This window comes from Planococcus citri, chromosome 3 (genome assembly GCF_950023065.1).
Source record: "Planococcus citri chromosome 3, ihPlaCitr1.1, whole genome shotgun sequence".
Classification (NCBI taxonomy): domain Eukaryota; kingdom Metazoa; phylum Arthropoda; class Insecta; order Hemiptera; family Pseudococcidae; genus Planococcus; species Planococcus citri.
The window spans coordinates 74,357,392-74,380,384 of NC_088679.1; the positions used below are offsets into that span (position 1 = coordinate 74,357,392).

At 35.3% G+C, this 22,993-nt stretch overlaps 1 protein-coding gene and 1 long non-coding RNA gene across 4 annotated transcripts; one reads left to right on the plus strand and one right to left on the minus strand.

The window, feature by feature from the left end:
• Nucleotides 1-7,387: 7,387 nt before the first annotated feature.
• LOC135839134 (uncharacterized) lies at nucleotides 7,388-8,461 on the minus strand. The gene is made up of 3 exons (XR_010557542.1): nucleotides 8,208-8,461; nucleotides 7,921-8,118; nucleotides 7,388-7,775 (listed from the first exon to the last, which is right to left on the minus strand). It is a non-coding gene; the product is annotated as an uncharacterized LOC135839134 (long non-coding RNA).
• A 136-nt stretch (nucleotides 8,462-8,597) lies between these two features.
• LOC135839132 (eukaryotic translation initiation factor 2-alpha kinase-like) lies at nucleotides 8,598-19,870 on the plus strand. Of its 3 annotated transcripts, XM_065355025.1 has the most exons (17): nucleotides 8,598-8,958; nucleotides 9,646-9,700; nucleotides 11,659-11,709; nucleotides 11,791-11,917; nucleotides 12,017-12,155; nucleotides 12,224-12,401; nucleotides 12,479-12,647; nucleotides 12,722-12,865; nucleotides 12,945-13,041; nucleotides 13,163-13,261; nucleotides 13,380-13,473; nucleotides 14,173-14,278; nucleotides 14,481-14,737; nucleotides 14,827-14,976; nucleotides 18,519-19,188; nucleotides 19,267-19,431; nucleotides 19,520-19,870. In XM_065355025.1, the coding sequence occupies exons 2-17, from the start codon at nucleotides 9,675-9,677 to the stop codon at nucleotides 19,706-19,708; spliced, it is 2,661 nt and encodes an 886-aa protein (XP_065211097.1). In that variant the 5' UTR covers nucleotides 8,598-8,958; nucleotides 9,646-9,674; the 3' UTR covers nucleotides 19,709-19,870. The 3 variants fall into 3 exon arrangements, with proteins under 3 accessions (XP_065211097.1, XP_065211096.1, XP_065211095.1); XM_065355024.1 differs by lacking the exon at nucleotides 9,646-9,700; XM_065355023.1 differs by lacking the exons at nucleotides 8,598-8,958; nucleotides 9,646-9,700 and having other exon boundaries at nucleotides 11,330-11,709.
• Nucleotides 19,871-22,993: the final 3,123 nt, after the last annotated feature.

Sequence of the window (22,993 nt, forward strand, 5' to 3'; positions counted from 1 at the left end):
GTCAGGCCAGTGGTATGCAACCAGTTTGACTGGGTAGAGTGGTGTAGTGTTGCGGGTTGCCCACCTGGTTGGTAGCAGGTGTGTGTATGGTTTCTTAACCCCCTCCCTCCCTTCCCATCCCCCTTCGAAACCTTGCAAAAGAAAAAATATACCTACCTAGGTACTAGTGGTCTGCACGGGCCTGTCCAAAAGCCCACGGGCCGAGCCGATAAAAGTTGGGTCGGGTCGGGTCGGGTCGGGTCGGGTCGGGTCGGGTCGAGTCGCGTCGGGCCGGGCTTGTCGGGCTTTCTCGGGCTTGGGTTTCAGTACTAACTGGTACTCAACGCATGCGCATTAAATAAAGAAGTGTAGCACCATAGTCACATCACAACAATGCCTATTGTTGGGAAAACCATCTCGTCGCATCACGCCAACGTTGCAACAAAATTTATCGGAAGTGTTGAAAAATTATTGTCCGGTCAGGCTCGGGCCCGTAGGGATTGTTTCGGGCTTTCAGGTCGGGTCGGGCTTTTTGCCCGAGTACTTGGGCCGGGTCGGGTAAGCCCGCGGGCTTGCCCGACCCTCACAGACCACTACTAGGTACATTTCTATGATGGCAACCTTTTGTAAATAAATCAACTACTGAGTTGTTTGATTCACGCATCATATCATCAAAAATATCATCAATAACAACAAAATCTAGGTAACTTACATATTCTCAAAAGTCAAAATTCATTTTGGGTAGGCCTTCTTCAAATTTTATACCTTGGATAGTCATTATACCAACTTTGCCATGTTCGGAATAAATCCACATTATTTCATGAAAATTGTACATCATAATACATATTTCCTTCTTGTACTTTGGAAATTTCAGTACAAACTGTGTCTTCCCACAACCTGAAGGACCTGCAACAACTATTGCTACAAATGGCCAATGGGTGTCTCCACCCCACATCTAAATTGCAACTAACATCCATCTTCTTCAAGGTGTTGTAAAAGACTAATGAATACCAACTAAATTAACCCACCTCCCCCAACTTACAAAAATGTCATTGACTAATAAATTTTCCTGCGCTAGAATGAAATATGGTATGGCATTGGGATAAGCAGAGGGGGTGCGTAGAGGTTGCACCATTAATTTCTCATGTTGAGCATTTTGCCTACTTTTTTATTTTAAGGGGCAAACATTTTTTTTAAATTTGTAATTTCCACATTTTTTATCGATTCTTCATTTTTTAAAATTTTTTTTTTTTAGAAATTAAAAATAGGTGGAATCATTTTGACTCCTCACTGACAAATTGACAATTGTGTATCCATGTCCATTGTCCAACTTGCTCGTGCACAGCAATTTGTCTATCCTTTTAATTTAACTTATTTAAGGAGAAAAAATTTTGAGCTTCTGGCCTATACAAAATTTTTTAAAAAATCTGCCCCTAAAATAAAAAAGTAGGCAACCTTCTCCACACGGCAAATGAATGGCAGAGCATACACGCATGTGTACCAGGAGTCGTTACTACCCTATCACTCGTTCCTGCAGAGCAATCGCAGGAAGAAAAGAAACCTGTTTGTGACAATTGTCACCATGTTGGGGTTGGTGGGTTAACACAAGTTGAAACTGATGACTCATTTCCTGTTGGTAAGATAAGAACTTCTGAGAACACCAGCTAAATTAATATGTACCATAAGTTGAAACTTGAAACTGATGACTTGTTTCCTGTAGATAAGAGATAAGATAAGAACTTCTGAGGATACTGACTAGACAAAGCAAAAAAATATTTAAAAAGAATGCTGCTTAAATTAAGGCTCATCTATATCTATACTTAAATTTATAAATTAATACCGCTTAAAACTGATGACTCATATCCTGTTGATATGTAAGATAAGAACTTTTGACTTCTGAGAAAGAGAAAGTGAGAATACAGGCTAGACAAAGCAAAAAATAATCATTAAAGGGAATGTCAGCAAAATTGATATACTTAGGTAGGTACCTTAAAACAAAACTGATGACTCATTTCCTGTAGATACTGCTTAAATTAATACAGCTTAAAACTGATGACTCATATCCTGTTGATAAGATAAGAACTTCTGAGAATACTGGCTAGACAAGGCAAAAAATAATCATTAAAGAGAATGTCACTTGTCAGCTTTAAAACTATTGACTCGTTTCCTGTTGATAAGATAAGAACTTCTGAGAATGCCAGCTGCATGAATTAATAAATGTTTAAACTAATGACTCATGACTCATTTCCTGTAGATGAAGATAAGATAAGAACTTCTGAGAATTGCACAACATTTTTCTATCTTCCACCAATCAAATGTGCGCACACATCTAAAAATAGGAGTGGGGAAACGAATGTGGCGCGCTCTACATCGGCAATGTTAGCATAACCCTTCCAACCTCGCAGTCATTAATTATTTGTGATGTGCTTCATTCTAGTTCAGACGTGTTTGTGTTGCGCTCTCCTCTCACTTATTTTTGTTGACCTAACTATGTCTTTGTGTTCTTTTTCCCCATCATCAGATTCAATTGGTAAGTTAGTATCTGATTTAAATTTTTTTGCTTTACTTTTTTTTGCATGTTTTTTTTTACATTTGCTTGATTTTTTTTTGAAAAATATTTTAAGTTTAAAACCCAACCAGGGGTTGAGAAATCAACGCCTCTGTGTAAATCTTCTTTCGCGAGGTTTCGAAGGGGGAGTGGGAGGGGCGGGGGAAGGTAGGTTAAGAAACCATACACACGACTGTAACCAACCAGGTAGGCAACCCGGAACACTACGTCACCCTACCCAGTCAAACTGGTTGCATACCGCACGCCTGACTTGACCCTGGCGTAGAGTGTCATCCTACCATATACCTCTACCCAAATACTCACTTCTTACAAGAAGTCTAAAAATATTCACTACTCTGAGAGGAAAATTGTTTCATTGGTGTCATACTTCTCCATCGAGCTGTTGTATCTGCCTGCCAATCTTTAAATTATGACAACGAAGTGGAATTGAAGGCCATTTTGGAATTTGGACAGTAACAGTACCAACGTGTATCTCATGCCTCAGTAAGTTTACTGCTCCTGGTCCGAGACCCCTTTATCCATTCATCGTAGGCAACCATGCGTACACAATAAGCACAATTAAGTTCATATTTCGCTGAAATCTTGATTTACCTACTCGACTTGAATTAAAGTAAAATAGGTACCTAACCGCACATAAATTGTTCTACTTACTTCATTTTTGAACAGGCTGTAGACCATAATTGAAAATCATGCAACCTCTTAAGAAATAAAATTAAAATGGGCAAAAAGGTAGAAGTTCTCGAGGGGGACGTCTTTTGAATTTTTTAAAATTTTACAGACCTAAACAATGACCTTGAAATCAACTTTTAAAAACTTCAAATCAATGCGAGGAGGGCTCATAATTTCGAATAAAGCTTAGAAAATCATTTTTACATCTCTCCACAGCTAGGACTCATCGCTCACTCTTGGTAGAAAAATTTTTGAACACCATAAAACTAAATCGGAAAATTATGCAAAAATAAATCACCAGTCAACATTTTAGAAGCTGAAGTGCATTTTTCGATTTTTAGTGTTGTTTTTTTTGGAAATCAAATTATGGCCAAAAAATAATAAGGTCAAGTCAAAATCTTATCAAATTGACCTAGAAAGCTGTAATTTGATATTTAATTTGTTTTCGACCCTTCAAATTGATTGGAAACAATTTCAAAGTGTTTTGAGAACCTCTGAAGCCGTCAGCAGATTTTTTTAAAATCGAAATTTCCACAAAATTTTACACAGTGAAGTTGAAAGCTAAAATTTAACCTACACTCTAATTTCAACATGCTGAGTCGACTTGAGATGGTTTCGAGACATTCTTCACCCTTCAGTTACCTATATGTAGGCATTGAAAGTTCCAAGTTTTGAGGAAGTGCTATAAAGATTGTCCCAATTAACGTCCAGCTCGTATAAACGTACCTACTCAGTGCTTGGTATAGTGACCTTGACCGATTACTCACTATTTTTCTCCAGCAACTGCATAATTAAAACTTTGAAAAATATAAAATTTTGTGAAAATTTTTTGGTGCTATTAAAAATCTGCTGGGAGTTTCAGAACTGTTCAAGACGGTTCGAAACGGTCTTCTGTTAATTTAAAGGGTCGAAATAGGGCACGTACTTACCAAATTTCACTTTCCTAGGTCAATTTGGTCGATAAATAATTTTTCACTTAAGTACATATAAGAGAATCTTTTGAATTACAGAGCCCTCATTTTTAAATTTTTAGTCAGTTTTAGAAAATTAAAATTTTTTTTTTTTAAATTCAGAAAATTTAAGAAAATGTCTTATGTAAGTCGGTGATAATAAAATTCTTTTTTTCATCATCAAACCCGCGCTAAATTAAATCATGATTTTCGCCAAATTGTTGAAAACACGCAATTTATCGAACTTTTGTGTATTCAAGGTTGCCTATGATGAAATACAAGGAGACTCGAATCGAATTCAGTGAAATTCTTCGCATTATGGTTCGGGCTTTTGAATTTTTTTCAGTAGAAAAATATAAGTGCACAAATACTTACTCAGAAACGGTTTATTTTATAAATTTAAAATTTTCAATTCTCAAGTTCGACAAAAAATTAATTTGAGAAAACCAAATTTTGAAAATTGATAAGTTGTGTTTCACAATCAGTAAGTTGAACTTGAAAAAAAAAACATACCTCAAGACTTAAAACTTTCAAATCGAGTTTAGACTTTTTCGAACCTACTTACCTCAAATTCTGGTTCATAAGGTGAAAAGAAAGAAATTACTGATCAATTTCAAATTGCCAAAAAAATGTCGTAAAAATTATAAGACCCTCTTGCTCACTGCTCAGTTCTTCTAAAACTGAATTGCTTTCACAAGCCAACGCTTCAAATAATGCCCTGAACCCAGAGTTTTTGAGCCCCCCCTCCCCCCCAAAAACGAGTACCTGTGCAAAGTACCGATTTTTCAAATTGGAATACGAGAACGAATCGATTCAATTTTTTCAATTTTTCATTTTGCATTTCACCACTACGTGGGGTGACTGCAAAATTTAAGGTCATTTTATTGCAATATTCGTTTGTTTGAGAACTGTAATACCCAGTCAAACGACCAAAAAAATTTTTAAAAATAACAGAATTGGGTCACTGGTCGAAAATATGGCACTAACCAATATTTTAAAATTACCCATATTTTTCATTTTTTTCAAAAACAAGTGCTGAAGAAAATTCTGAATTTGAGCCACCATCAAAATTTTTTGAAAAAACACATAAGCCTACCTACCTACCAAATCGATCGAAAAAATCACAGATGATAAATCCGAGTTTATTGGAGTTGAACTTCATTTTCACCCTCCTTTACAGCGTTTTATTTTTTATTTTTTCAAAAACTGGAGAATCTGAAAATGTTCTGGAGGCTCCACGAATGGTTCGCAACATAATTCCAATCGACTCGGGTCTAAAATTGGGTACAAAATAAACTTCAGCTTTTTAATTATTAATTTGATCAAATTTTGATTTTTATTTCTTAAGAAATGAGCCAAATTTGGATTTTCAAAAATCCACCAAAAATCTAAAAATGAATTCCAGCCTCTGAAATTTTTTATGCTGGTCTAATTTGGAGTCTTGTTTAGATTCCCTTTTGTTCGATTCGAAAAATGTTGTTCTACTTGGGATACTTTCCTCATAAGTGACTTCATATCCCTTATACTCATATGTATTTTGTACGTATTTTCAATTTTTCAATGTTATCTGAATTTTTAAACGTAGGCAATCTGAACTTCGATTCAAACCTTCTGAAGCAGGTTTTCTCCAACATTAATTCTTCTTGAGGCCAAATTCTTCAATTTTTGGTACCTAGCTTCGTCAGAAATTGAAAAATGTGTCGGTTAAAAGAAAAGAAAATGATACAGCTCTTCCCCCCTCCCCCTTCAGTTGAGGATTAGTACAGAAACAATGCCTGGTTATTATTTTATTAAACCATCGAAGGGAACGTGTGAACAGAATTCATCATTTTATGTCAAATCGAGATATTCGACTTCATTTTTGGTACGAGTTGATGATCACTAGGGCTAGGATTTTCAAGCGCTATCAAACACGTTTTAAGCGCTATAAAAAAGCATTAAAAATGTAAGAAAAAAGCAAAAACAAGCGCTATCAAATCCTATCATGTTATGTATCAAAATGAAGGGTTTTTCAAACCCAGCAAGATACCCCCCTTAAATTTGTGTACAACACAAACCAAAATGAACAAAAAGAAAAAAATTTAAAAAAAAGGAAAAACTGAAACTAAAAATTGAAAAAAAATTAAATGAAATAAAAATTGAAAAATGAAAACTGAGTCTATTATTTTTCAGTTTTTTCTCCCTTGTTTTTTTGAACTAATCTTTTTTCAAGAATCATTTTTTTTTTCAAAAATGTGCAAAAAGTTGATACATTTTTGTGTTTTTGGAACTAATTTCTTCAATTTTACCAATTTTTTACCAGAAAAAAAGCGCTAACGATGAAAAAAAGCCCCAAAAAAGCAAAATTTTCGCCTTTTTGGCCCAAAATAAGCATTTTAAAGCATTTACACCCAAAAAAAGCAAAAAAAAGCACTATCAACTTTCACCATTCACCTCAGAATAAAATGAAACGCAAAGAAAATATATTTATGCCCTATAGGGTGTTGTTACAAAAAAAAAGCATTATCATAAAAATCCTAGCCCTAATGATCACTGATCAGATTAATCAGATAGGTTTGGTACCTATTACCTACATGTATAATTCGCTGAGCGCATTTCTTCCCTTCCCCTTCTCCTCCTTCCCAGATTGCTAAGTTCAATGTCGTCGATTTATTTGGACATAATTTTATTGAATTCCTTCAGAACTGTAGAACTAAAAAAAAAAAAAAAAAAAGAATATGGATCTGAGCACCTCTTCTGTAAATTACAGACGAAAAAATTTTTTGAATTTAATTTTTTGAATCGGTAAAATAAGCCGAACATGTCCGAGAAAGACCGAATTCAGGTTGCTCAGTTTGCGATTTAGACAAAACTTCTCTCTCATCGAAGTGTGCGATTTAGACACGGGTAGATGCTTCATTTTCCATCAAGATTCACAGGGCTGACAGGGCTCAGGTTATTTGGGCAAAATGTATTTGAAATAAAATATTAAACTGATGTTCTGTTCAATACTTCCAGAAGTATAACACTCGTATTAAACTCAAAAACGTTATAAGCACCTTTGTCTAAATAAGTATCACACGAGTCGCATAGTTGAATATCTCTCGAAGTGTTTCAACACGAAATGCATTTGTAACGGACATTTATTTGAAATACAAAAGATACGACTTTTAAGTTGATCGTACCTACCTAATGAAAAAGAAATACTTAATGAGAGCAATCAGAATTTAAAACAATCATCTATCTGCGTTCATTTATTTGGTTATAGAAAATAACAAACACAAACGAAACACATCATATACAGTAAATCATACTCGTGCATCACGTAAAATTAATTTACCGTCTCTTGATCACTGAATTTAAGAAGAAAGTATCGAAGATGAACTCGAATCTTTTAAATTTCATATTTAATTCGAAGCGAATCTGTCAAATGTTTCGTATGATGATATCATTCCTAAATAAAACATAGGCCCACATTTTAGGCTCTAAAAAAATATTAGGCTATAGTATACTGATGTCTTCTTATGAGCTGCATAATATTCTTATGAATCTCGTAGTCATCGAATTTCGCATTAATGAGAGTACATATTACAAATCAAACATCTTCATCATCTTGATTTACTCAAATTCTGAAAATATAATCACTTTTAAGTACGAGTACATCTATCATTTCATCTACGAGTGCATCAAACCGAATTTATGCATCTATCTACTTCAAACATACTTATATGAAATAGTATGAAATTTGCCTAAATACTCGTTGAATATACCTACCAATAACATTGCATCCAAAATATTTCTCAAAATAGTGCCCATGATAGCAATTAATCGAATATTCCTCTAGTTAGGGCCAAAATGCCTCTCAGTTTTCGTTCTGAAATTCCGTTGATCATTCGCCATAGTGCATCAGTCAAGCTTGGCAACAGATTCACGATTTTGACTTTTGAGCAGTCAAATCTCGTATTTATTTCTCTAAAACGTGACATCTTTAAATATTTACGAAATTTTTCCCAGGAATAAGAAAATTAATTTTAAAATAAATTATTTACTGATTTATCTACCTCAATCTTTCGCAATGATAATTCCGTTACCGGATACGTAGTTGGCTGACCCACTGCACCTTTAATTTCCATTCTGCTTCTAAATAAAAACTTGAAATTAGGGGCTTTTTACGTAGCCCTCGAGCCCAAGACCCGAAGAATCCAATTTCGGCCAAAATCATCCCCAATTTGATTTAAATTTCCGAAAATTAGTGCAAAACACAGTATGAAACACTCCACATTCCATGTAAACTTCGTATTTGACAAAATCTCGCTTCTGATTGGCCGAAACGCTTAAGTAAATCTACCAATCACCTTCGAGTATTCGTTTGAAAACCTCTTGGCTCGAAAAAGTATAAATACAAGCGAAATGAAATCCGATCTTTAGTACATCCAGGCGGTTAGATGCAGTAACAACGTATCTTTCGTTAGTGATTTTGTAATAATAATAATGTCTTTCACTATTAGTTGCGTTGTTTAGTAGTATTGCGCCTGCGCGTAATTTACATTTAGTTTTACTTTTACCTACTTGTAAACTGTTTGTGAATACGTCAAGATATATTCAAGGGTATACGCCGCGATCATGAGCGGCCATTGGCGGAGGTAGTGTGGTGCCGTTGGAGTTGTTTTTCCTTTACGGTATTACTTCTTGAACAAAACTCCGTCGTCGAAATATCATCGTAGAAGTGTTGCTGTTGCTTTTCAGTTTCGGATTGAATTCAATGGCAACTATCATTACACCTCTGTCAAAGTTTAAGCCAATCTGCGCCTGGTAAATGAAATATTACTCTTTATGTACCTATCTACGCAATTTTTATAGGTATTCATCTGGCGCAATATTGTTTTCAACTCTTTTGTTTGAATTATTAATTTTAATTTCAATAAAATAAAAAAAAATAGTTCTTCATTTTTAGTAGGGTTTACTTTCTAGTTTCTTGTAACGGACGATTTTGCGCCAGTTGAACAAGTTGACTAGGTATTTTTAGGATTTACTCTTCGAAGTAAAACGTTAGGTACATATTTATTTACATTACATGAACTAAAGAAGGAGTAAAAAAAAATCATTAGAAGGTATATGAGAATTAAGACGAAAAAAAAATTATCCTTTGACCTTACTTGACCAATAGAATCCCGCCATTTCGTAGTTTTTCCCATTTCCATTCCTATAATGACTGGAGAAAACATCAGGATATCAGGAATGACTGTGCATTTTCATGTACTTAGTATCTGGATGATTTGTGTATTTGATGTGCAGACTCTCTAAAAACTTGGTCGTTCGTTGTGTATTTTTTTGTATAAATTTTACGAGATGAATAAGAATAATTATCTCAAAACGTAGTGTTTTTTTTTTTAGTAATAACATAGAGTCGTATTTCTTTTTACTTTTTCGTAAAATAAAACCCAAAATGTGATTTTTACAAAATTTTAATACGTGTTTTTTTTCATGTTTTTTTCTCAGGATTTAACAATTTCTTCAATTCGAATAAAATGCTAAATTTTTCTTTTTATTTTGAGTAAGTATCAAGATTGCAATTTAAATTCGTAGATTATAAACTCGTAGGTTATAATTATTAATACTAAAATTTTGGGTATCGTGTATTCTGTGTGTATCTGCAGGGTGACTTCGATATTATATTTTAAAGTACGTATATAATTTTTTTTCTATTTTGTCTTGGGATTTTAATCTCTATAATACGTGTACGGTGTAGGTGTTGAATAAAATATTAAATATTTAAAAAAAATTGGTTTACGATAATCGAATATTGTGTTATTTCGTAGCGATAAGAAATTTGGAGTTTGGTGGTTCGGACTGGTAAAAAAAAATTCACGATGCTGAAAATATGGGTGAAAATATGTAAAATGGAGCTATTACGAACCCGATTTCCTTCAAGGTTTCGTTGCACCGGCAATGCAATGCGAATCGAGATGACGAGGAGTGTAGTTGGGGGGTTCGCCCTGTCATCGCGTATACTAGATTATGGAATGGAATACCTAACGTGAATCCTTTAAGATGGTCATCTTTTCTCGTATTTCGATGTGATCGTGGGTAATTTAATTGATAATTAATAAAACACTATACGAAGGAATGATTATAGTGAATTCCTTACACCTTTCCAAATAATAATGTATAATTCCATTTTCCACTCTGGTTTGAGATTGAGTATTGAGAAACACATTGTTTGTAACCGTAGCTAGGTTATAGGTCTATTGCTGGAGTAAATTTACAATTTTTGTGTATCAACGAACGTTGATTTTTATTTTTAGTTCAGGTTGTATGCATCGAGCACTTCTAACAAATAATTTAATGTATCTGCATCTTTCGAATTATTGGAATTTTAGAAGTACATATTATTTTGAAGTACGTAGTACCTACGTACGTTTTATATTCGGTTCAATAAATACACTTGAAATTCATTGAGAATTCATTTTCATTTTTCGTGTTTCAAATGTTACCTAATAATTTAAAACAGAAGTTACTCGTTATTTAACTGTTTTATATACCTAGTTCAAACAACTCAAATTTCTGTACATGATTTACCTATCTGAGTAAGATATACAGGAATATTATTCAAACATTGGGAGTTTGAAAAGCGAAAATGCTCCACCCTTCTTCTTCCCCTTTCCATTGATGGTGAACGATGATTCATCCAATTTCGCCAGTCATCTGCGCCGGTTATAAACTGAAAACGGTGGCTGTGGCTATGGATGTTTTGTAGTCGTACGACGAACACAGTAGATGTGTTTCTGTTGTATTTTTCATTTCTTTTGGAAACTGATCGATGATTTTCGAACGAATTTAGAACTGACTGATTGAAAACGAGTATTCAATAACAAATTAATCGAAAGTTGAGCTTTCTTGAATTACTATTCGTATTATTCTACTAGCAAAGATACGAAAGAAGTATCGTAATTTCGGACGAGTGATGCAATAAACACCTGTTGCTTCCATCACAGTTGAAAAATACGAGAAAAATAACTCAGGAAACGAATAATCGTAGAAAATAGTTCCGTTTAGTGAATTTCGATCGTATAAAATCGTAACGATTATTTTATTCCATCATTTTTCACCCTTCGTTGAGAAAATTTATGGAAATTCTGAGAAATTCATCGTGGACGATGAAAAAAATAACAAAAACACTCTAAAAATAAGTAGGTAATTTACCTACTCGACGTGTAAATAACTTATGCGCAAATTTTCGTACTCCATTTTCGGAATCAAAACAAGTCCTCTGTTTTGATCTACGTGTTTATTATTTGTTGGAAGTGCTAGCTACACCTCGTTAGAAAAGCTCTCGTCTTGTCGTTATAAAAAATGAATTAATTTCGCGTATATTTATCGTATAATCTTTATTTTAAATGTTTTTAGTTATTAAAAATGTTACTGGCGGACGTTTCTCGTAAAATACACAATGCATTTTAACTACTTAATTCTATTAGTAATCCCTTTTTGTGGTTTTTCAAAATGTAACAGCGAAGACACAAATATCGTAGACATCTGCAATGAACGACTGCTAAATCGCAGGTAAAGCTATAGTTTTGTTAGAAACAGCTTCTTTGCGACCCTTCTGTATTCGTTAATGTGTTTATATTTATTCGTATATAGATTAATTCTCGTGAGTACTTTGGATGGCCGTCTCTCTGCTTTGGATCTAGTGAAAGATGGATCGTTACGTTGGAGTATCGATACAGAACCAGGGCCACTGCTTTCTTCGACTATTCATCAAGTCGAGGTATTAAATTGATAATTACTCCGAGTCTAATATGTTTCTTTTACTTTGAATTTGAATTCTTGTACTTCTAACACTGTGTTTTTTTGTGTGTGTGTTTAGCAATCCGAAGATTCTCGATCGTACAGACTGATTCCTTCGTTGAGCGGTGGTCTTTACAAGTTCGATGGAGCGTTTGTCGAACCGATGCCCCTTAATGTTGATCATCTACTGAAATCTTACTCCGACGATGACATTACTGGTGAGATATCCTCGTTAACGGTTTTCCTAAGGATTAAAAACATGTTCCTAATTCGATGTATTCTGCAGGTGGTAAAGAAGTTCGTTCGTACGCGGTTGAAATCGAAAGTGGAAAGATCTTGTACGAATGTTCGATGAAAGAATGCAGCAATTGGACGGAGAATAACTATTTGAACTATGATATTATGTTGGTTCGACGTGAAACACAAATCGTTCGAGCTATAGAACCTCAAACTCGGATCGAGAAGTAAGCTACGAGTTGAATTACAGTTCTCGTACTAAAATTCGAATATAATGTAACGATTTGTTTTTGTCAATTCGCAGATGGAACTATAGTGTCGGATTACATAACGTAGTATTGACCCGAGGTGGTTTACCGGAATGCAGTTTTAACCAAGAACCGATTAACATCGACATCAAAGTAGATGTTCCGAAAGGACTACTCTCAGTGGTTAATAAATCCGAACCTAGCAAAATATTGTGGCAATATCAGGTATAATTTCGTTCAAAGTTCGCTAATCGAAGTTTATTTTATTCGGTTCTAATCCTTCGTTGTGCTGGTTTCAGTTCGAATCACCGGTTGCGAATGTTTGGCATCTAGTCGGAAATCGTTTAGAGAACGTAGATTTATTCAGAGCTGCGGAAAGTGCCCCCGAAGAAATCAGAACCCAGTCTAATCCGTCCATTTACATCGGATCGCATAATAAACAAGTAATTTCGCTGCTGTTTATATTAGAATATTCTCCGGATTTGAAATATCTCAGTACTAAACGAGTATTAATTTACACAGTGGTACATTCAAGAAAGTGAACCATTCCATCGTAATTACCTCCTCCAAGACAATCCTCTGCTGACTATGAAGAAGTTTAAATTCGTCCCCGCTGTTGGTAAGTACTTTATCATTTTTTTCCATTCGGTGGGCATATCATAATGCATCAGGTAAAGTAACCCTAATAGTCCTCCGGAATACCCCTATGTTTTTTTATGCATCTTTTTTTTTATTAATAGACAGTGACAGTGATCGGAATCTACCTCAGATTACTGATGGCAGCGGTCACAATTCATCCACTTCTTTAACTAAGTTGTACGATGTAGAAGCTGTGAATGGTAATTTTTAATGTTATTTTTTAAGAAAAGCGCGTTTTTATCTAAGTCACGGTGTCGCGGTCTTTTAAATTTTCAAATTTATATTGTCGTGTTGCTAATTGATTTCTTTCGAATAAAGGTAAAGGATACTATTCGTACTGCGAAGATAAGAAGAGCGAATGTCGTGCCGAAAGAAAACCGCCGAACGTTTCAACTTCGAAATCATTCTGGTGGTAAGATAGCAAACGATACATTTTCACGTAATTAACATCGCTTAAAAATTTTCGAGTGGTATGAGTTTATTCTAGTTAGATGATGCAATAGTAGCGTGTTGATGTTTGGTGTGATATGATGACCGCTAAATTCATTAGGTTATTGTTCAATTCAACGTTGAACGTACACCACAGATGATCACCTGGGCCTGGATATGAATCTGGAGTTGGGTGACGATTCTGCAGGTGAAGGAGGAGGTTTTGTTTGGGAAGAGTGGGGAAAGAAAGAAAAAAGTGTACTTGTGACGTACGTAATTCGGTAATTGGTCCGCTATTGAAATTTAGATAAATGGAAGGAGCGAGAGGAAGAGAGATGACATTGCGCATGAACTCTTTGCAGGTACGAATACTCGTAAGGATGACTCATCGTATAATGACGTTCGCGACGCCCTGGATTAATTTTTCTAATTATTTTTTTACGTTCGTAAATTTTTGAAATTGGTTGAATATTTTTTTGATGCATGAATTTTGAAGAATTTGAAAAAAAATAATTGGATCGAGACTTGAGGGATTGAAATTTTTATGGGGAAACGGAAAGGGATAATTTTTCCAGCATTATTGTAAATTTTTAGAAATTCTGGAAACCAGTTGAGGGTTTAAGTTATGACCTGAGATAATTGAAATGATATTTATACGTTATTTTTTTCATTATATTCGCAGGAAAGAATCCTTCATCGTGTTGATTATCACCTTCGTGCTGTTCAAATATCTGAATCCGTGTCCGAATTTATTCTCCTTCAGCATTACCGAAACCATCAAGTCATTTGTAAGTATCGAAGTAAAAAAAATAATAATTACCAATAAACGTCGATTTACATCTCTGCTATGTAGTTTTCAGACTACAGATCGATTTACGATAATGAAATCGATCATTATCGTTTTGAAATTCGGTATAAAAAATTGTTAGAATCGTATTTTATTTTGTTGATTTTTCGCAATAATTTACATTATTTTAAATTCGTTCACAGTTGAATAGATTACGCCGCGTGGAAGTTCCCAAAGAATCAGCGATGGAGGCAACAACCGGACATCAAGATCCGGGGCCGAGTATTGCGTTCACGAGCACGTTTTCGGAATACGAAATTAAATCCTTTAAATCGCGTTATTTGGACGATTTTGAACCTATTCATTGTCTTGGCAAAGGCGGTTTCGGTGTGGTTTTCCAAGCTCGAAATAAAATCGACGATTGCCACTACGCGATTAAAAGAATAACGTTACCAAACAGGTACGAGGAGATTGTGTTCTAATGTTGAAAAATATACATATCAGTACGTGCATAAATAATAATTCAATACGTATCTTTTTGAATTACAGAGAAGAAGCTCGTGAACGAGTAATGCGCGAAGTGAAAGCTCTAGCCAAGCTGGAGCATCAGCACATCGTTCGTTATTTTCAAGCTTGGCAGGAATGCCCACCGGTTGGATGGCAGGAGGAGCAGGATAAATTATGGAAGAATAAAACAAAGTATGTAACGAATCCGTTGAGAAATTTCTCAAGGGGGTTGAAATCATATGAACATAAACCAAAATTGCTTTTTTTGGGAGTCTGAATTTTGATCCCTGCGTTTTTTATGTCGCATTTCGTATTGAACGAGGTCAAAAAAAAAGGGGGGGAGTTCCAAAGGTATAAATTAGCATTGGTTTGTTTTCTTTGACAATTGTCAACCGATTCGAACCAATAGTTCAAATTGATTTTGGAGCTTTTCTTCGATGATCTGGTAAAATTATCACCATTACTTTCGTCCTGAACTCTTCACTGAGGGTGGGGGGGGGAGTCTCGTAATTTTCACGTATTGGGAATTTTTTGCAAAGCTCGAGGCTACTGAGTAATTGAAAATTTGATAAATTACGACGTTAACACTTTCTTAATCCTCTTTTTCACAAACTAATTTTCAAAATGTAATCTCAACACCCTTGAGGGGTACTAAGGTCCACAATTTTGACCAAAATTTTTAAAAAACTCAGATGTGATGTGACATATCGTTTGTTACTAATTTAGAGGCGCTGAGTTCGAATGTTCGTCTGTTTTTTCGATCCGATCCTTCTAAACCCCCCTCCCTCCCCCTCCTCTTTATCCCAAAATGTGGTCAAAATTCAAAAAAAAACATCAAGTGGCGAGTGACGCATTTTTTGTTAAATTTTTGAATGTTTTGCGTCTGAAAATTTATTCAATTCTCTGATCGGGTACTTCTGAGTGCCCCCTCTCCCCCCCCCCCCCCCAATACCGAACAAGATCAAAATCTCAGAAAATGGAAAATATCGTGTGACGCATCGTTTGTAAGGTTTTCGTGGGTGCTGAGTTCAAATATTCACTCATTTTTTGGATACGACCCCTATGTGCCCCTCTTCCTCCTCAAATTTTGGAAAAAAGTTCGAAATTTTATGTCGTGTATCAATTTTTGGAACAAAAGAGAAGCAGTTTGAAATAAGGGCGATGCCTTTAAAAATTTAATCAATTTTTGAACTTGTTGTCCCGAAATTTGAACAAATCAGGCTGTCACGCTGCATTTTTGCAACTTCTCGGTTTTTTTTGTTTTTTTTTTTAAAGTGAGCAATGAACATTAGATTGAAAAAATGTATAATTATTTGAACTCTTCATCTTTTGAAATCTCTCGTCGTCGTCGTCGTCGTCGTAGTCGCGCTCCTTTACAGGAGATAGCGTATACTTCCATCTATATCAGCCGGTTTCTAGCGTATCTGATAGTTTCTTTCAGGGTCTTACAGGGAGAGTTGGCCGGTGAGTTTGTTGTTAACATCTCCGATCGTTTCCTCCCTCTTGTAGTTCTTCCTTGAATTTTCCCCTGTACCGCTAGCATGAAGATACCGTTTTCTCGTATTTTATGAGCTAGATACTTTAGCTTTCTGTTCTTTATATCGTCTACTACGACTTTCCGCTCCTCTCCTATTCTTGCTAATACTTCCTGGTTGGTGATGAAGTCCTTCCATGAGATCCGTAGTAGCCTTCGATAGCACCACATCTCAAAAGCAGATATTTTCTTCTCGCATTCTGCACTCATGGTCCATGTTTCACAGGAATACTTCAGAACGGTCCATACGTAGCATCGCATAATTCTCTTTCTCAGAGCTAGACTCATCGTTCGATTTCCCAGCACATTGGCTAGGTTGTTAAAGGCGCTTTTTGCCATTCCAATCCGTGATTTAATTTCTTTATGATCTCTACCATCATTATTTATCAGTGCTCCAAGGTATCTGAACTGATTTACATTTTCAATTTCTTGAGTTCCAATGTTGATTTTGACCTCCTTGAAGTCTCCTTTTGTAAATCTCATCACCTTGGTCTTGCCTGCATTTATCTTCATTCCATATTTTAATCCAGCACTGTTGATCTGGTTGATCATTTTCTGCATCTGCGCTTCTGTTTCAGCAAGGATCACTTTGTCGTCTGCGTAGCTTATTTCATTTATTCTCTTGCCGTTGATCTTGAATCCCGTTTGTTTGATTCGCGCTTCTCTCATTATTTCTTCTGCGTACACGTTGAACAGCCTAGGTGAGAGGGGGCATCCCTGTCTCACACCTCTCTTTATACCACATCTATTCTCCGAGTACTCAGTTCCAAACTTGATATTTGCGCTCTGCTCCCAGTACAAGTTCTTGATTATCCGCAGGTCTTTGTCATCGATATTGTATTTCTTCAGGATCTCCAGCATCCTCTCATGGTTGACACGATCAAATGCTTTTTCATAGTCGACGAAGCAAGCAATAATTTCCCTGTTTGCATTCAGTGCTCTTTGAATGATCACTTTCAGCAGGGCGATTGCGTCTCTCGTCCCTTTTTTTGCTACAAAGTCTACTGATGCGAAAATGATACGAATTAGTACGAAAGTTGTATTCAAATTGATTCGGAAGGTACAAAAATGTCTAAAAAATTGTCGTCGTTTTCAAAACTGTGATTATTTTCTGTCTTTACCTATTTTATTTCCCCTGTTCTGTACTTACTTCTTGAATTATTTTTCGATAGCTTCTGTCTTCGTTTTGCTCTGGCCACGTTTCGTTCCTTTTTTTCAAAATTTAATCTTCTAAAAAAAATTTTTTGTTAAAATCGAAAAAATTCAAAAGCTCAAAAATTGCTTCTAACGTCAAAAACAATAGTTTTGAAAGAATGAATTTTTGAAAGATTTTGTCTTCGCTTCGCTCAAGCTGGTTTTCTTTTCTTTTCAAAAATTGATTTTTTTTGTAATATTTTGGCATAAAAAGTTGAGAAAATTGGGAGAAAATTTGAGATTTTCTCAGCTTATGAATCTTTTTGTGAATTCAAAAATTGATTGCTGAAGTTTCGGAGAAGATGCTAAATCCATCGAAAATACCTAGCGAATTTTCCCTTAATTTTCTCAACTTTGTTTTCCATGAGGTGTTACAAAAAAAAAAAAAAAAAATGGAAAAAATGTTTCGAAAATTGAAAAACGTTTTTGGCGCAAATTTTGGGAGGGGAACAGGGGTAAAAATATGGGCCCATCACAAAGTAGTCCCCTCTTTGAAGTTTTTTGAAAATCTGCGAATACTCTGAAGATTTGGATTTTTCGGGGGGGGGGGGGGGGGGGTAGACGGAGACCAGGGGTAGAGCTGTCGTGATACGAAATTTCATTTTGAAAGTGCGAAAAAGCTACGAATTTGGTTTTCTGGATTTTAATCGACGTCATGATCTTCAAATAAACTTTTCTTATTTAGAGATTTTTTTGTTTTTGTTTTTTTGAATTTTGGTCAAAATTGTGACCTCTTTGGATATTGAGATCCCATTTTGAAAATTAGTTTGTTGAAAAGGGGATCAAAAAGTGTTTATGGAGCATTTTTTTCTAAATTTGAGCGAAATCGAATAATTTCGACTGCATTTTGGTTCGAGTTGATTTGGAACACTTGAGCCTAATTGTAATCACTTGATGGGGAGGGGGGGGGTGATAAAAGAAATTATGCAATGTGATATCTAAAAATATAAAAACGTGTAATCGTAACTCTTTCAACATTAACATTCGATTTTTGTATTTTTTTCAGAGACGAATATTTAAGCTCCGAGCCGGAGGATTGCCTAAGCTCCGAAATGGACGGCTTGTCAACCACCAATACGTCACCCTCGCATTTCAATAACAACGTCTTTGACCAGACTACCAATAGCTGTGATCTAAATTTAAATGGATTTCAAAACGGCGACGCTGCTGTTCCTAGTACTTCCGATAAAAGCAATAATTCGTTCGTCGAATTCCGAACCTCGTCGCAATCGGAAAACAGCGACGCTCAATTGAAATCAAATCGCCAAAGCGATCCGGTGTGCTGTACTGCAGCTACGTACGAAATAAAACGACGTAAATCGTTGCAAAAAACTTCCAAAGTTTATCTCTACATACAGATGCAACTGTGCCAAAAAAGTAGTCTTAAAGAATGGCTGTGCGATAATCCAAATCGAGATATGAATACGATATTGAACATATTCGATCAGATTGTGCAGGCTGTCGAATATGTGCATTTACAAGGACTTATTCACCGTGATCTCAAACCATCTAATATATTCTTCTCGCCCGATGGCCAGATTAAAGTCGGTGATTTCGGCCTGGTTACCGAGATGATCGAAGATAGCGAGTACTCCGTTGAGAAAACCAAACCAACGTACTTTGACGAAAGTCGAACCGCTAATGTCGGTACTGAATTATACATGAGTCCGGAACAAGTGAGTTTTATCGTTTTTAGGAAGAGTGTCTCGAACAAAACGCGTTCTATTTGGTATTAATTCGTTGTATTTTTTCAGGTTCATGGCAAACCGTACAATCATAAGGTTGATATATACTCATTGGGCATAATATTTTTCGAACTATTGGTACCGTTTTCCACCGAAATGGAGCGATATAAAACGTTGACCGCTTTAAGAAGCAATAAATTCCCTCAAGATTTCCCCGATAAATATGAGAACGAAGTAAGAATCAGATTTACTCGTATATACTTACTTGTGCATCTCTGGATTATAAGGGATTTTTTTATTAACGGTTATCGTTTAATTTCAGTTCAATTTACTCTCAATGATGCTAGCAAACGTACCTGATGCACGACCAACTACATTTGGGATAAAAGCCAGACCACCTTTGAGTACATTCCGAACTTTCGAAGGCTCAAATTTACAAGACTGGCATTTTGAACTGCCTACCAAGAATAATTCTAATATTTTAAGAAAATCTAGCTCCGAGTCAGCTTGATTGTAATTTAAATGTTCCTGTTTAACGTTATTTTAATTTTGTAAGCTTTAAATGTTTTTTGTATTATTTTTTTCCTCTTTGTATTATGTTTATGTTACATCGCGTTGTGTGTACTAGTAGTTATTTATCATCGTGTAAATAATACATTTTCTTTTTTACCAATTTTTTTCTCGTTTTTAAAGCATGGTTTGAAATGCTGATAGGTGAAAGGTCGATTTTTTTTTCGTGTTCGTGCGTTAGTCGATTTTGATTGGAATTATTTGCTGGTGAAAACGTGGCTAACGATGGCAAACACCATGGTCGAAGAAATTGACTTTTCAGAGCATGAAAATGAATAAGGATGGGCTCACAAGCCCGGCACGTCCCTTTGGGGCATTTTCAGGGACGTAGGTGCAGGAGTGGGGAGTGAGACGGTGTGTCTAAGGGAATGGAAACGATTTCAAACCGTTTTAAGCAGTTCTGGAACCTCTAACAAATTTTTGAAGATTGAAATTTCCACAAAATTTTACCTAACAAAAGAAGTAGGTATACCTATCCCAACCAGCACCAGTACAAACGTTTTTGAACCGGACAAAAAGGAATCGAAAAAAGAGCCCAAAATATATCACCCGCAAAAACCCCAAGCAGGCATCGTACTGAAACTCATTTTTCGATTTTTGGTGGATTTTTAAAAATTCAAATTTGAGCCAAAAATTTAAAAAAAAAACGAAATTTCAGCAAATTGATTAAGAAAACTGAAATTTGGTTCATACGCTATTTTCAACCTCCCGAGTCGATTGGTGGCGGTTTCAAACCATCCTGGAGCCTCCAGCAGATTTTAGGATTTTCCAGTTTTCGATAAAACGCTGCATATACTCCTAAGTAAGGCGAAAATGAAATTTATACCCTCTTTACAGCCCTTTTGATCGATTTAAGCACGTATTTCAAAATGTTTTTGCGCAAGTTCAAATCCCAACATTTTTTCCAATGATTATTTTTTTTTTTAAAATAAAAAAAAATCGTTGTTTATGATCCCAAGTACCTACCTAGATCTACAAAAAACCTGAAATATGGTTCTCACTCTACATATTTTCGACCTGTCAAGACGATTGGCGACGACTTCATATAGCTTTCTTTTTCACTCTAATTATGTAGGTAGGTAATTAAAGAGTTTTTTTTAGAAACTGGAAAATCCAAAAGTTTGCTGAAGGCTCCAGAACGGTTCGAAACCGTTATATATCGAGTTGGAAGGTCAATGACCTTCAAAGGTCAGACAGACAAGCAGACAACCTTGAGAAGCCAGATTAACGGGTCAGTTACCTCAAAAAACCCTTGGGAGGTAGACAGGTAGGTCAGTGACCTTCAGAGACCAGACACATGAGTCAATGACCTCAAGAAGCTAGGTAGACAGACGTCCTTGGGAAGCCAGACAGATATGTCAATAACCTCAACATGGCCGGCGGAAGTCCAGGTGAAACGCACCAGGCGAAAATTTCAAAAAAAAACCTATTTTTTGTAAGTATAAGTAGGTACAATATTTTAAAACAAATCAACTTCGAATCATTTAAGTGGATGGTAAGTTGAAGAAGAATTGCGAACAGATTCTGAAAAAGTAAGAAACGCACATTTATGCTAAATAATTATCGAGGAAATAATTCATTTGTTGAAAAGAGAACAAATTATTTCAATTAAAGAAAAAAAAATGGAATTTTTATTTCTGTTGCATAGAGGTGGATTGTGCAGCGACCACTCTGCCATGTAAAGAAGAATTTTGGCGAAAAATTGGCGACGAAGTTTACTGAGAGAGAAATTACTCAGAAAATCAGATCTTTTGTGTCAAAAAAAAAAACGTAGGTATGTTTTTACACAAATCCCTCCTCAAAAAAAGGGCCAAAGACTGAATAATGAATTGAATTATATTTTTTTGGTTACGTAGTTAGGTATCCCTGTATTTTAATGTTTTCAACAATTTTTTTCTCAAAAATAATAAATTTTAAACATTTTGGCGCTTTTAAAGTGATGGCGGAGAGGTAGGTAGATGAAAATATTTTCTCAGAAGTTCCAGTTTTCATCATTGTATTATTCCTTTCAAAATTATTCGATTCTTGTTGAAAATTGACCATACGCGTCCCTGCCGATTGAATTTTCTCTTCTCGGCCGATCTCAAAAACCTACCTATTTTGGAAGATAGAACATTTGAAACTACTTATATTTTGTATTAAATATAATATAATTCCAAATGATTTTTTTTAAAAGCGATTGATTAATGACCCAGAATATTTACGTGAATATTTCAACCTGAGGCCATTTTTCATGCATAATTCTTTGAAAATCAGTTTCCTCAAATTTGCAATTCTGAAATCGCTGGAGAAATTTATGTTTTTAAACATGACAGAACCCGATTTTGGAAAAACGACGGTATAATCGGTTAAGTAAAGTAAATATTGAATCACCAACAAGCACCAATCGCGTTTAGGCAGGCTGTAGCCGAAGTTGATTTTTACAGTTTCTATGACACTTTATGAACATCTGGAATAATTTATAAAATATCGCATGGTGGCTCTAAAATGACTTGAAACCACTTTCAGTCAATCTCATTACAGTTGAAAATCCAAATTAAGGTAGGTACCTATATAACGTACAAATAAATTTTAGGATTGCACTTTGCAACTTCCTTGGATAAACTTTTGTCGAAATTTGAACAATCTAAAATTTGCTAGAGGCTCTAGAACTGCTCAAAACAGTTCAAAACCGTCCACAATCGATTCGGCCCGGAGTATTGAAAATTGGGTAGGTACCTAACTACCTATATGTAGGCTATAATATACATACTTACATACTTTTTGTATACCCTACCAAGTTTCAGGTTTCAAAAAGTCAATTTGGTGAAATTTTGTTCATCATTTTTCGAGTGGCCTCATGAATTTTCACAAATTTTAAAATGACCATCCCTGAGCAGAAAGACTGCAATATGCAATTTTTGAAAAAGAAAATTCACCTCACCCCCGTGAAACTGATTTATTTTTTTGAAACTGAACTAATAACTAAGGCGTTCAAAACTTCAAAATGTGCGAGTGAGTGTGATTTATAGCTTGCCAGGGTGGTATGGTAGCCGTCTGAGGAGAGGAGAACTGGAGATAGAGAAATTGATTGAAAAATTGTTTCGAATCAGAAATCAGATGGAATCGGATTTGAAATTTCGGAAATATCTTCTTGCCATTGGATAATTCAGAATTCAGATACCTAATTGACAAAAGTTGAGTTTGATCTGAATTAATTGATTGATCAACTCAACTCAACTTTGAT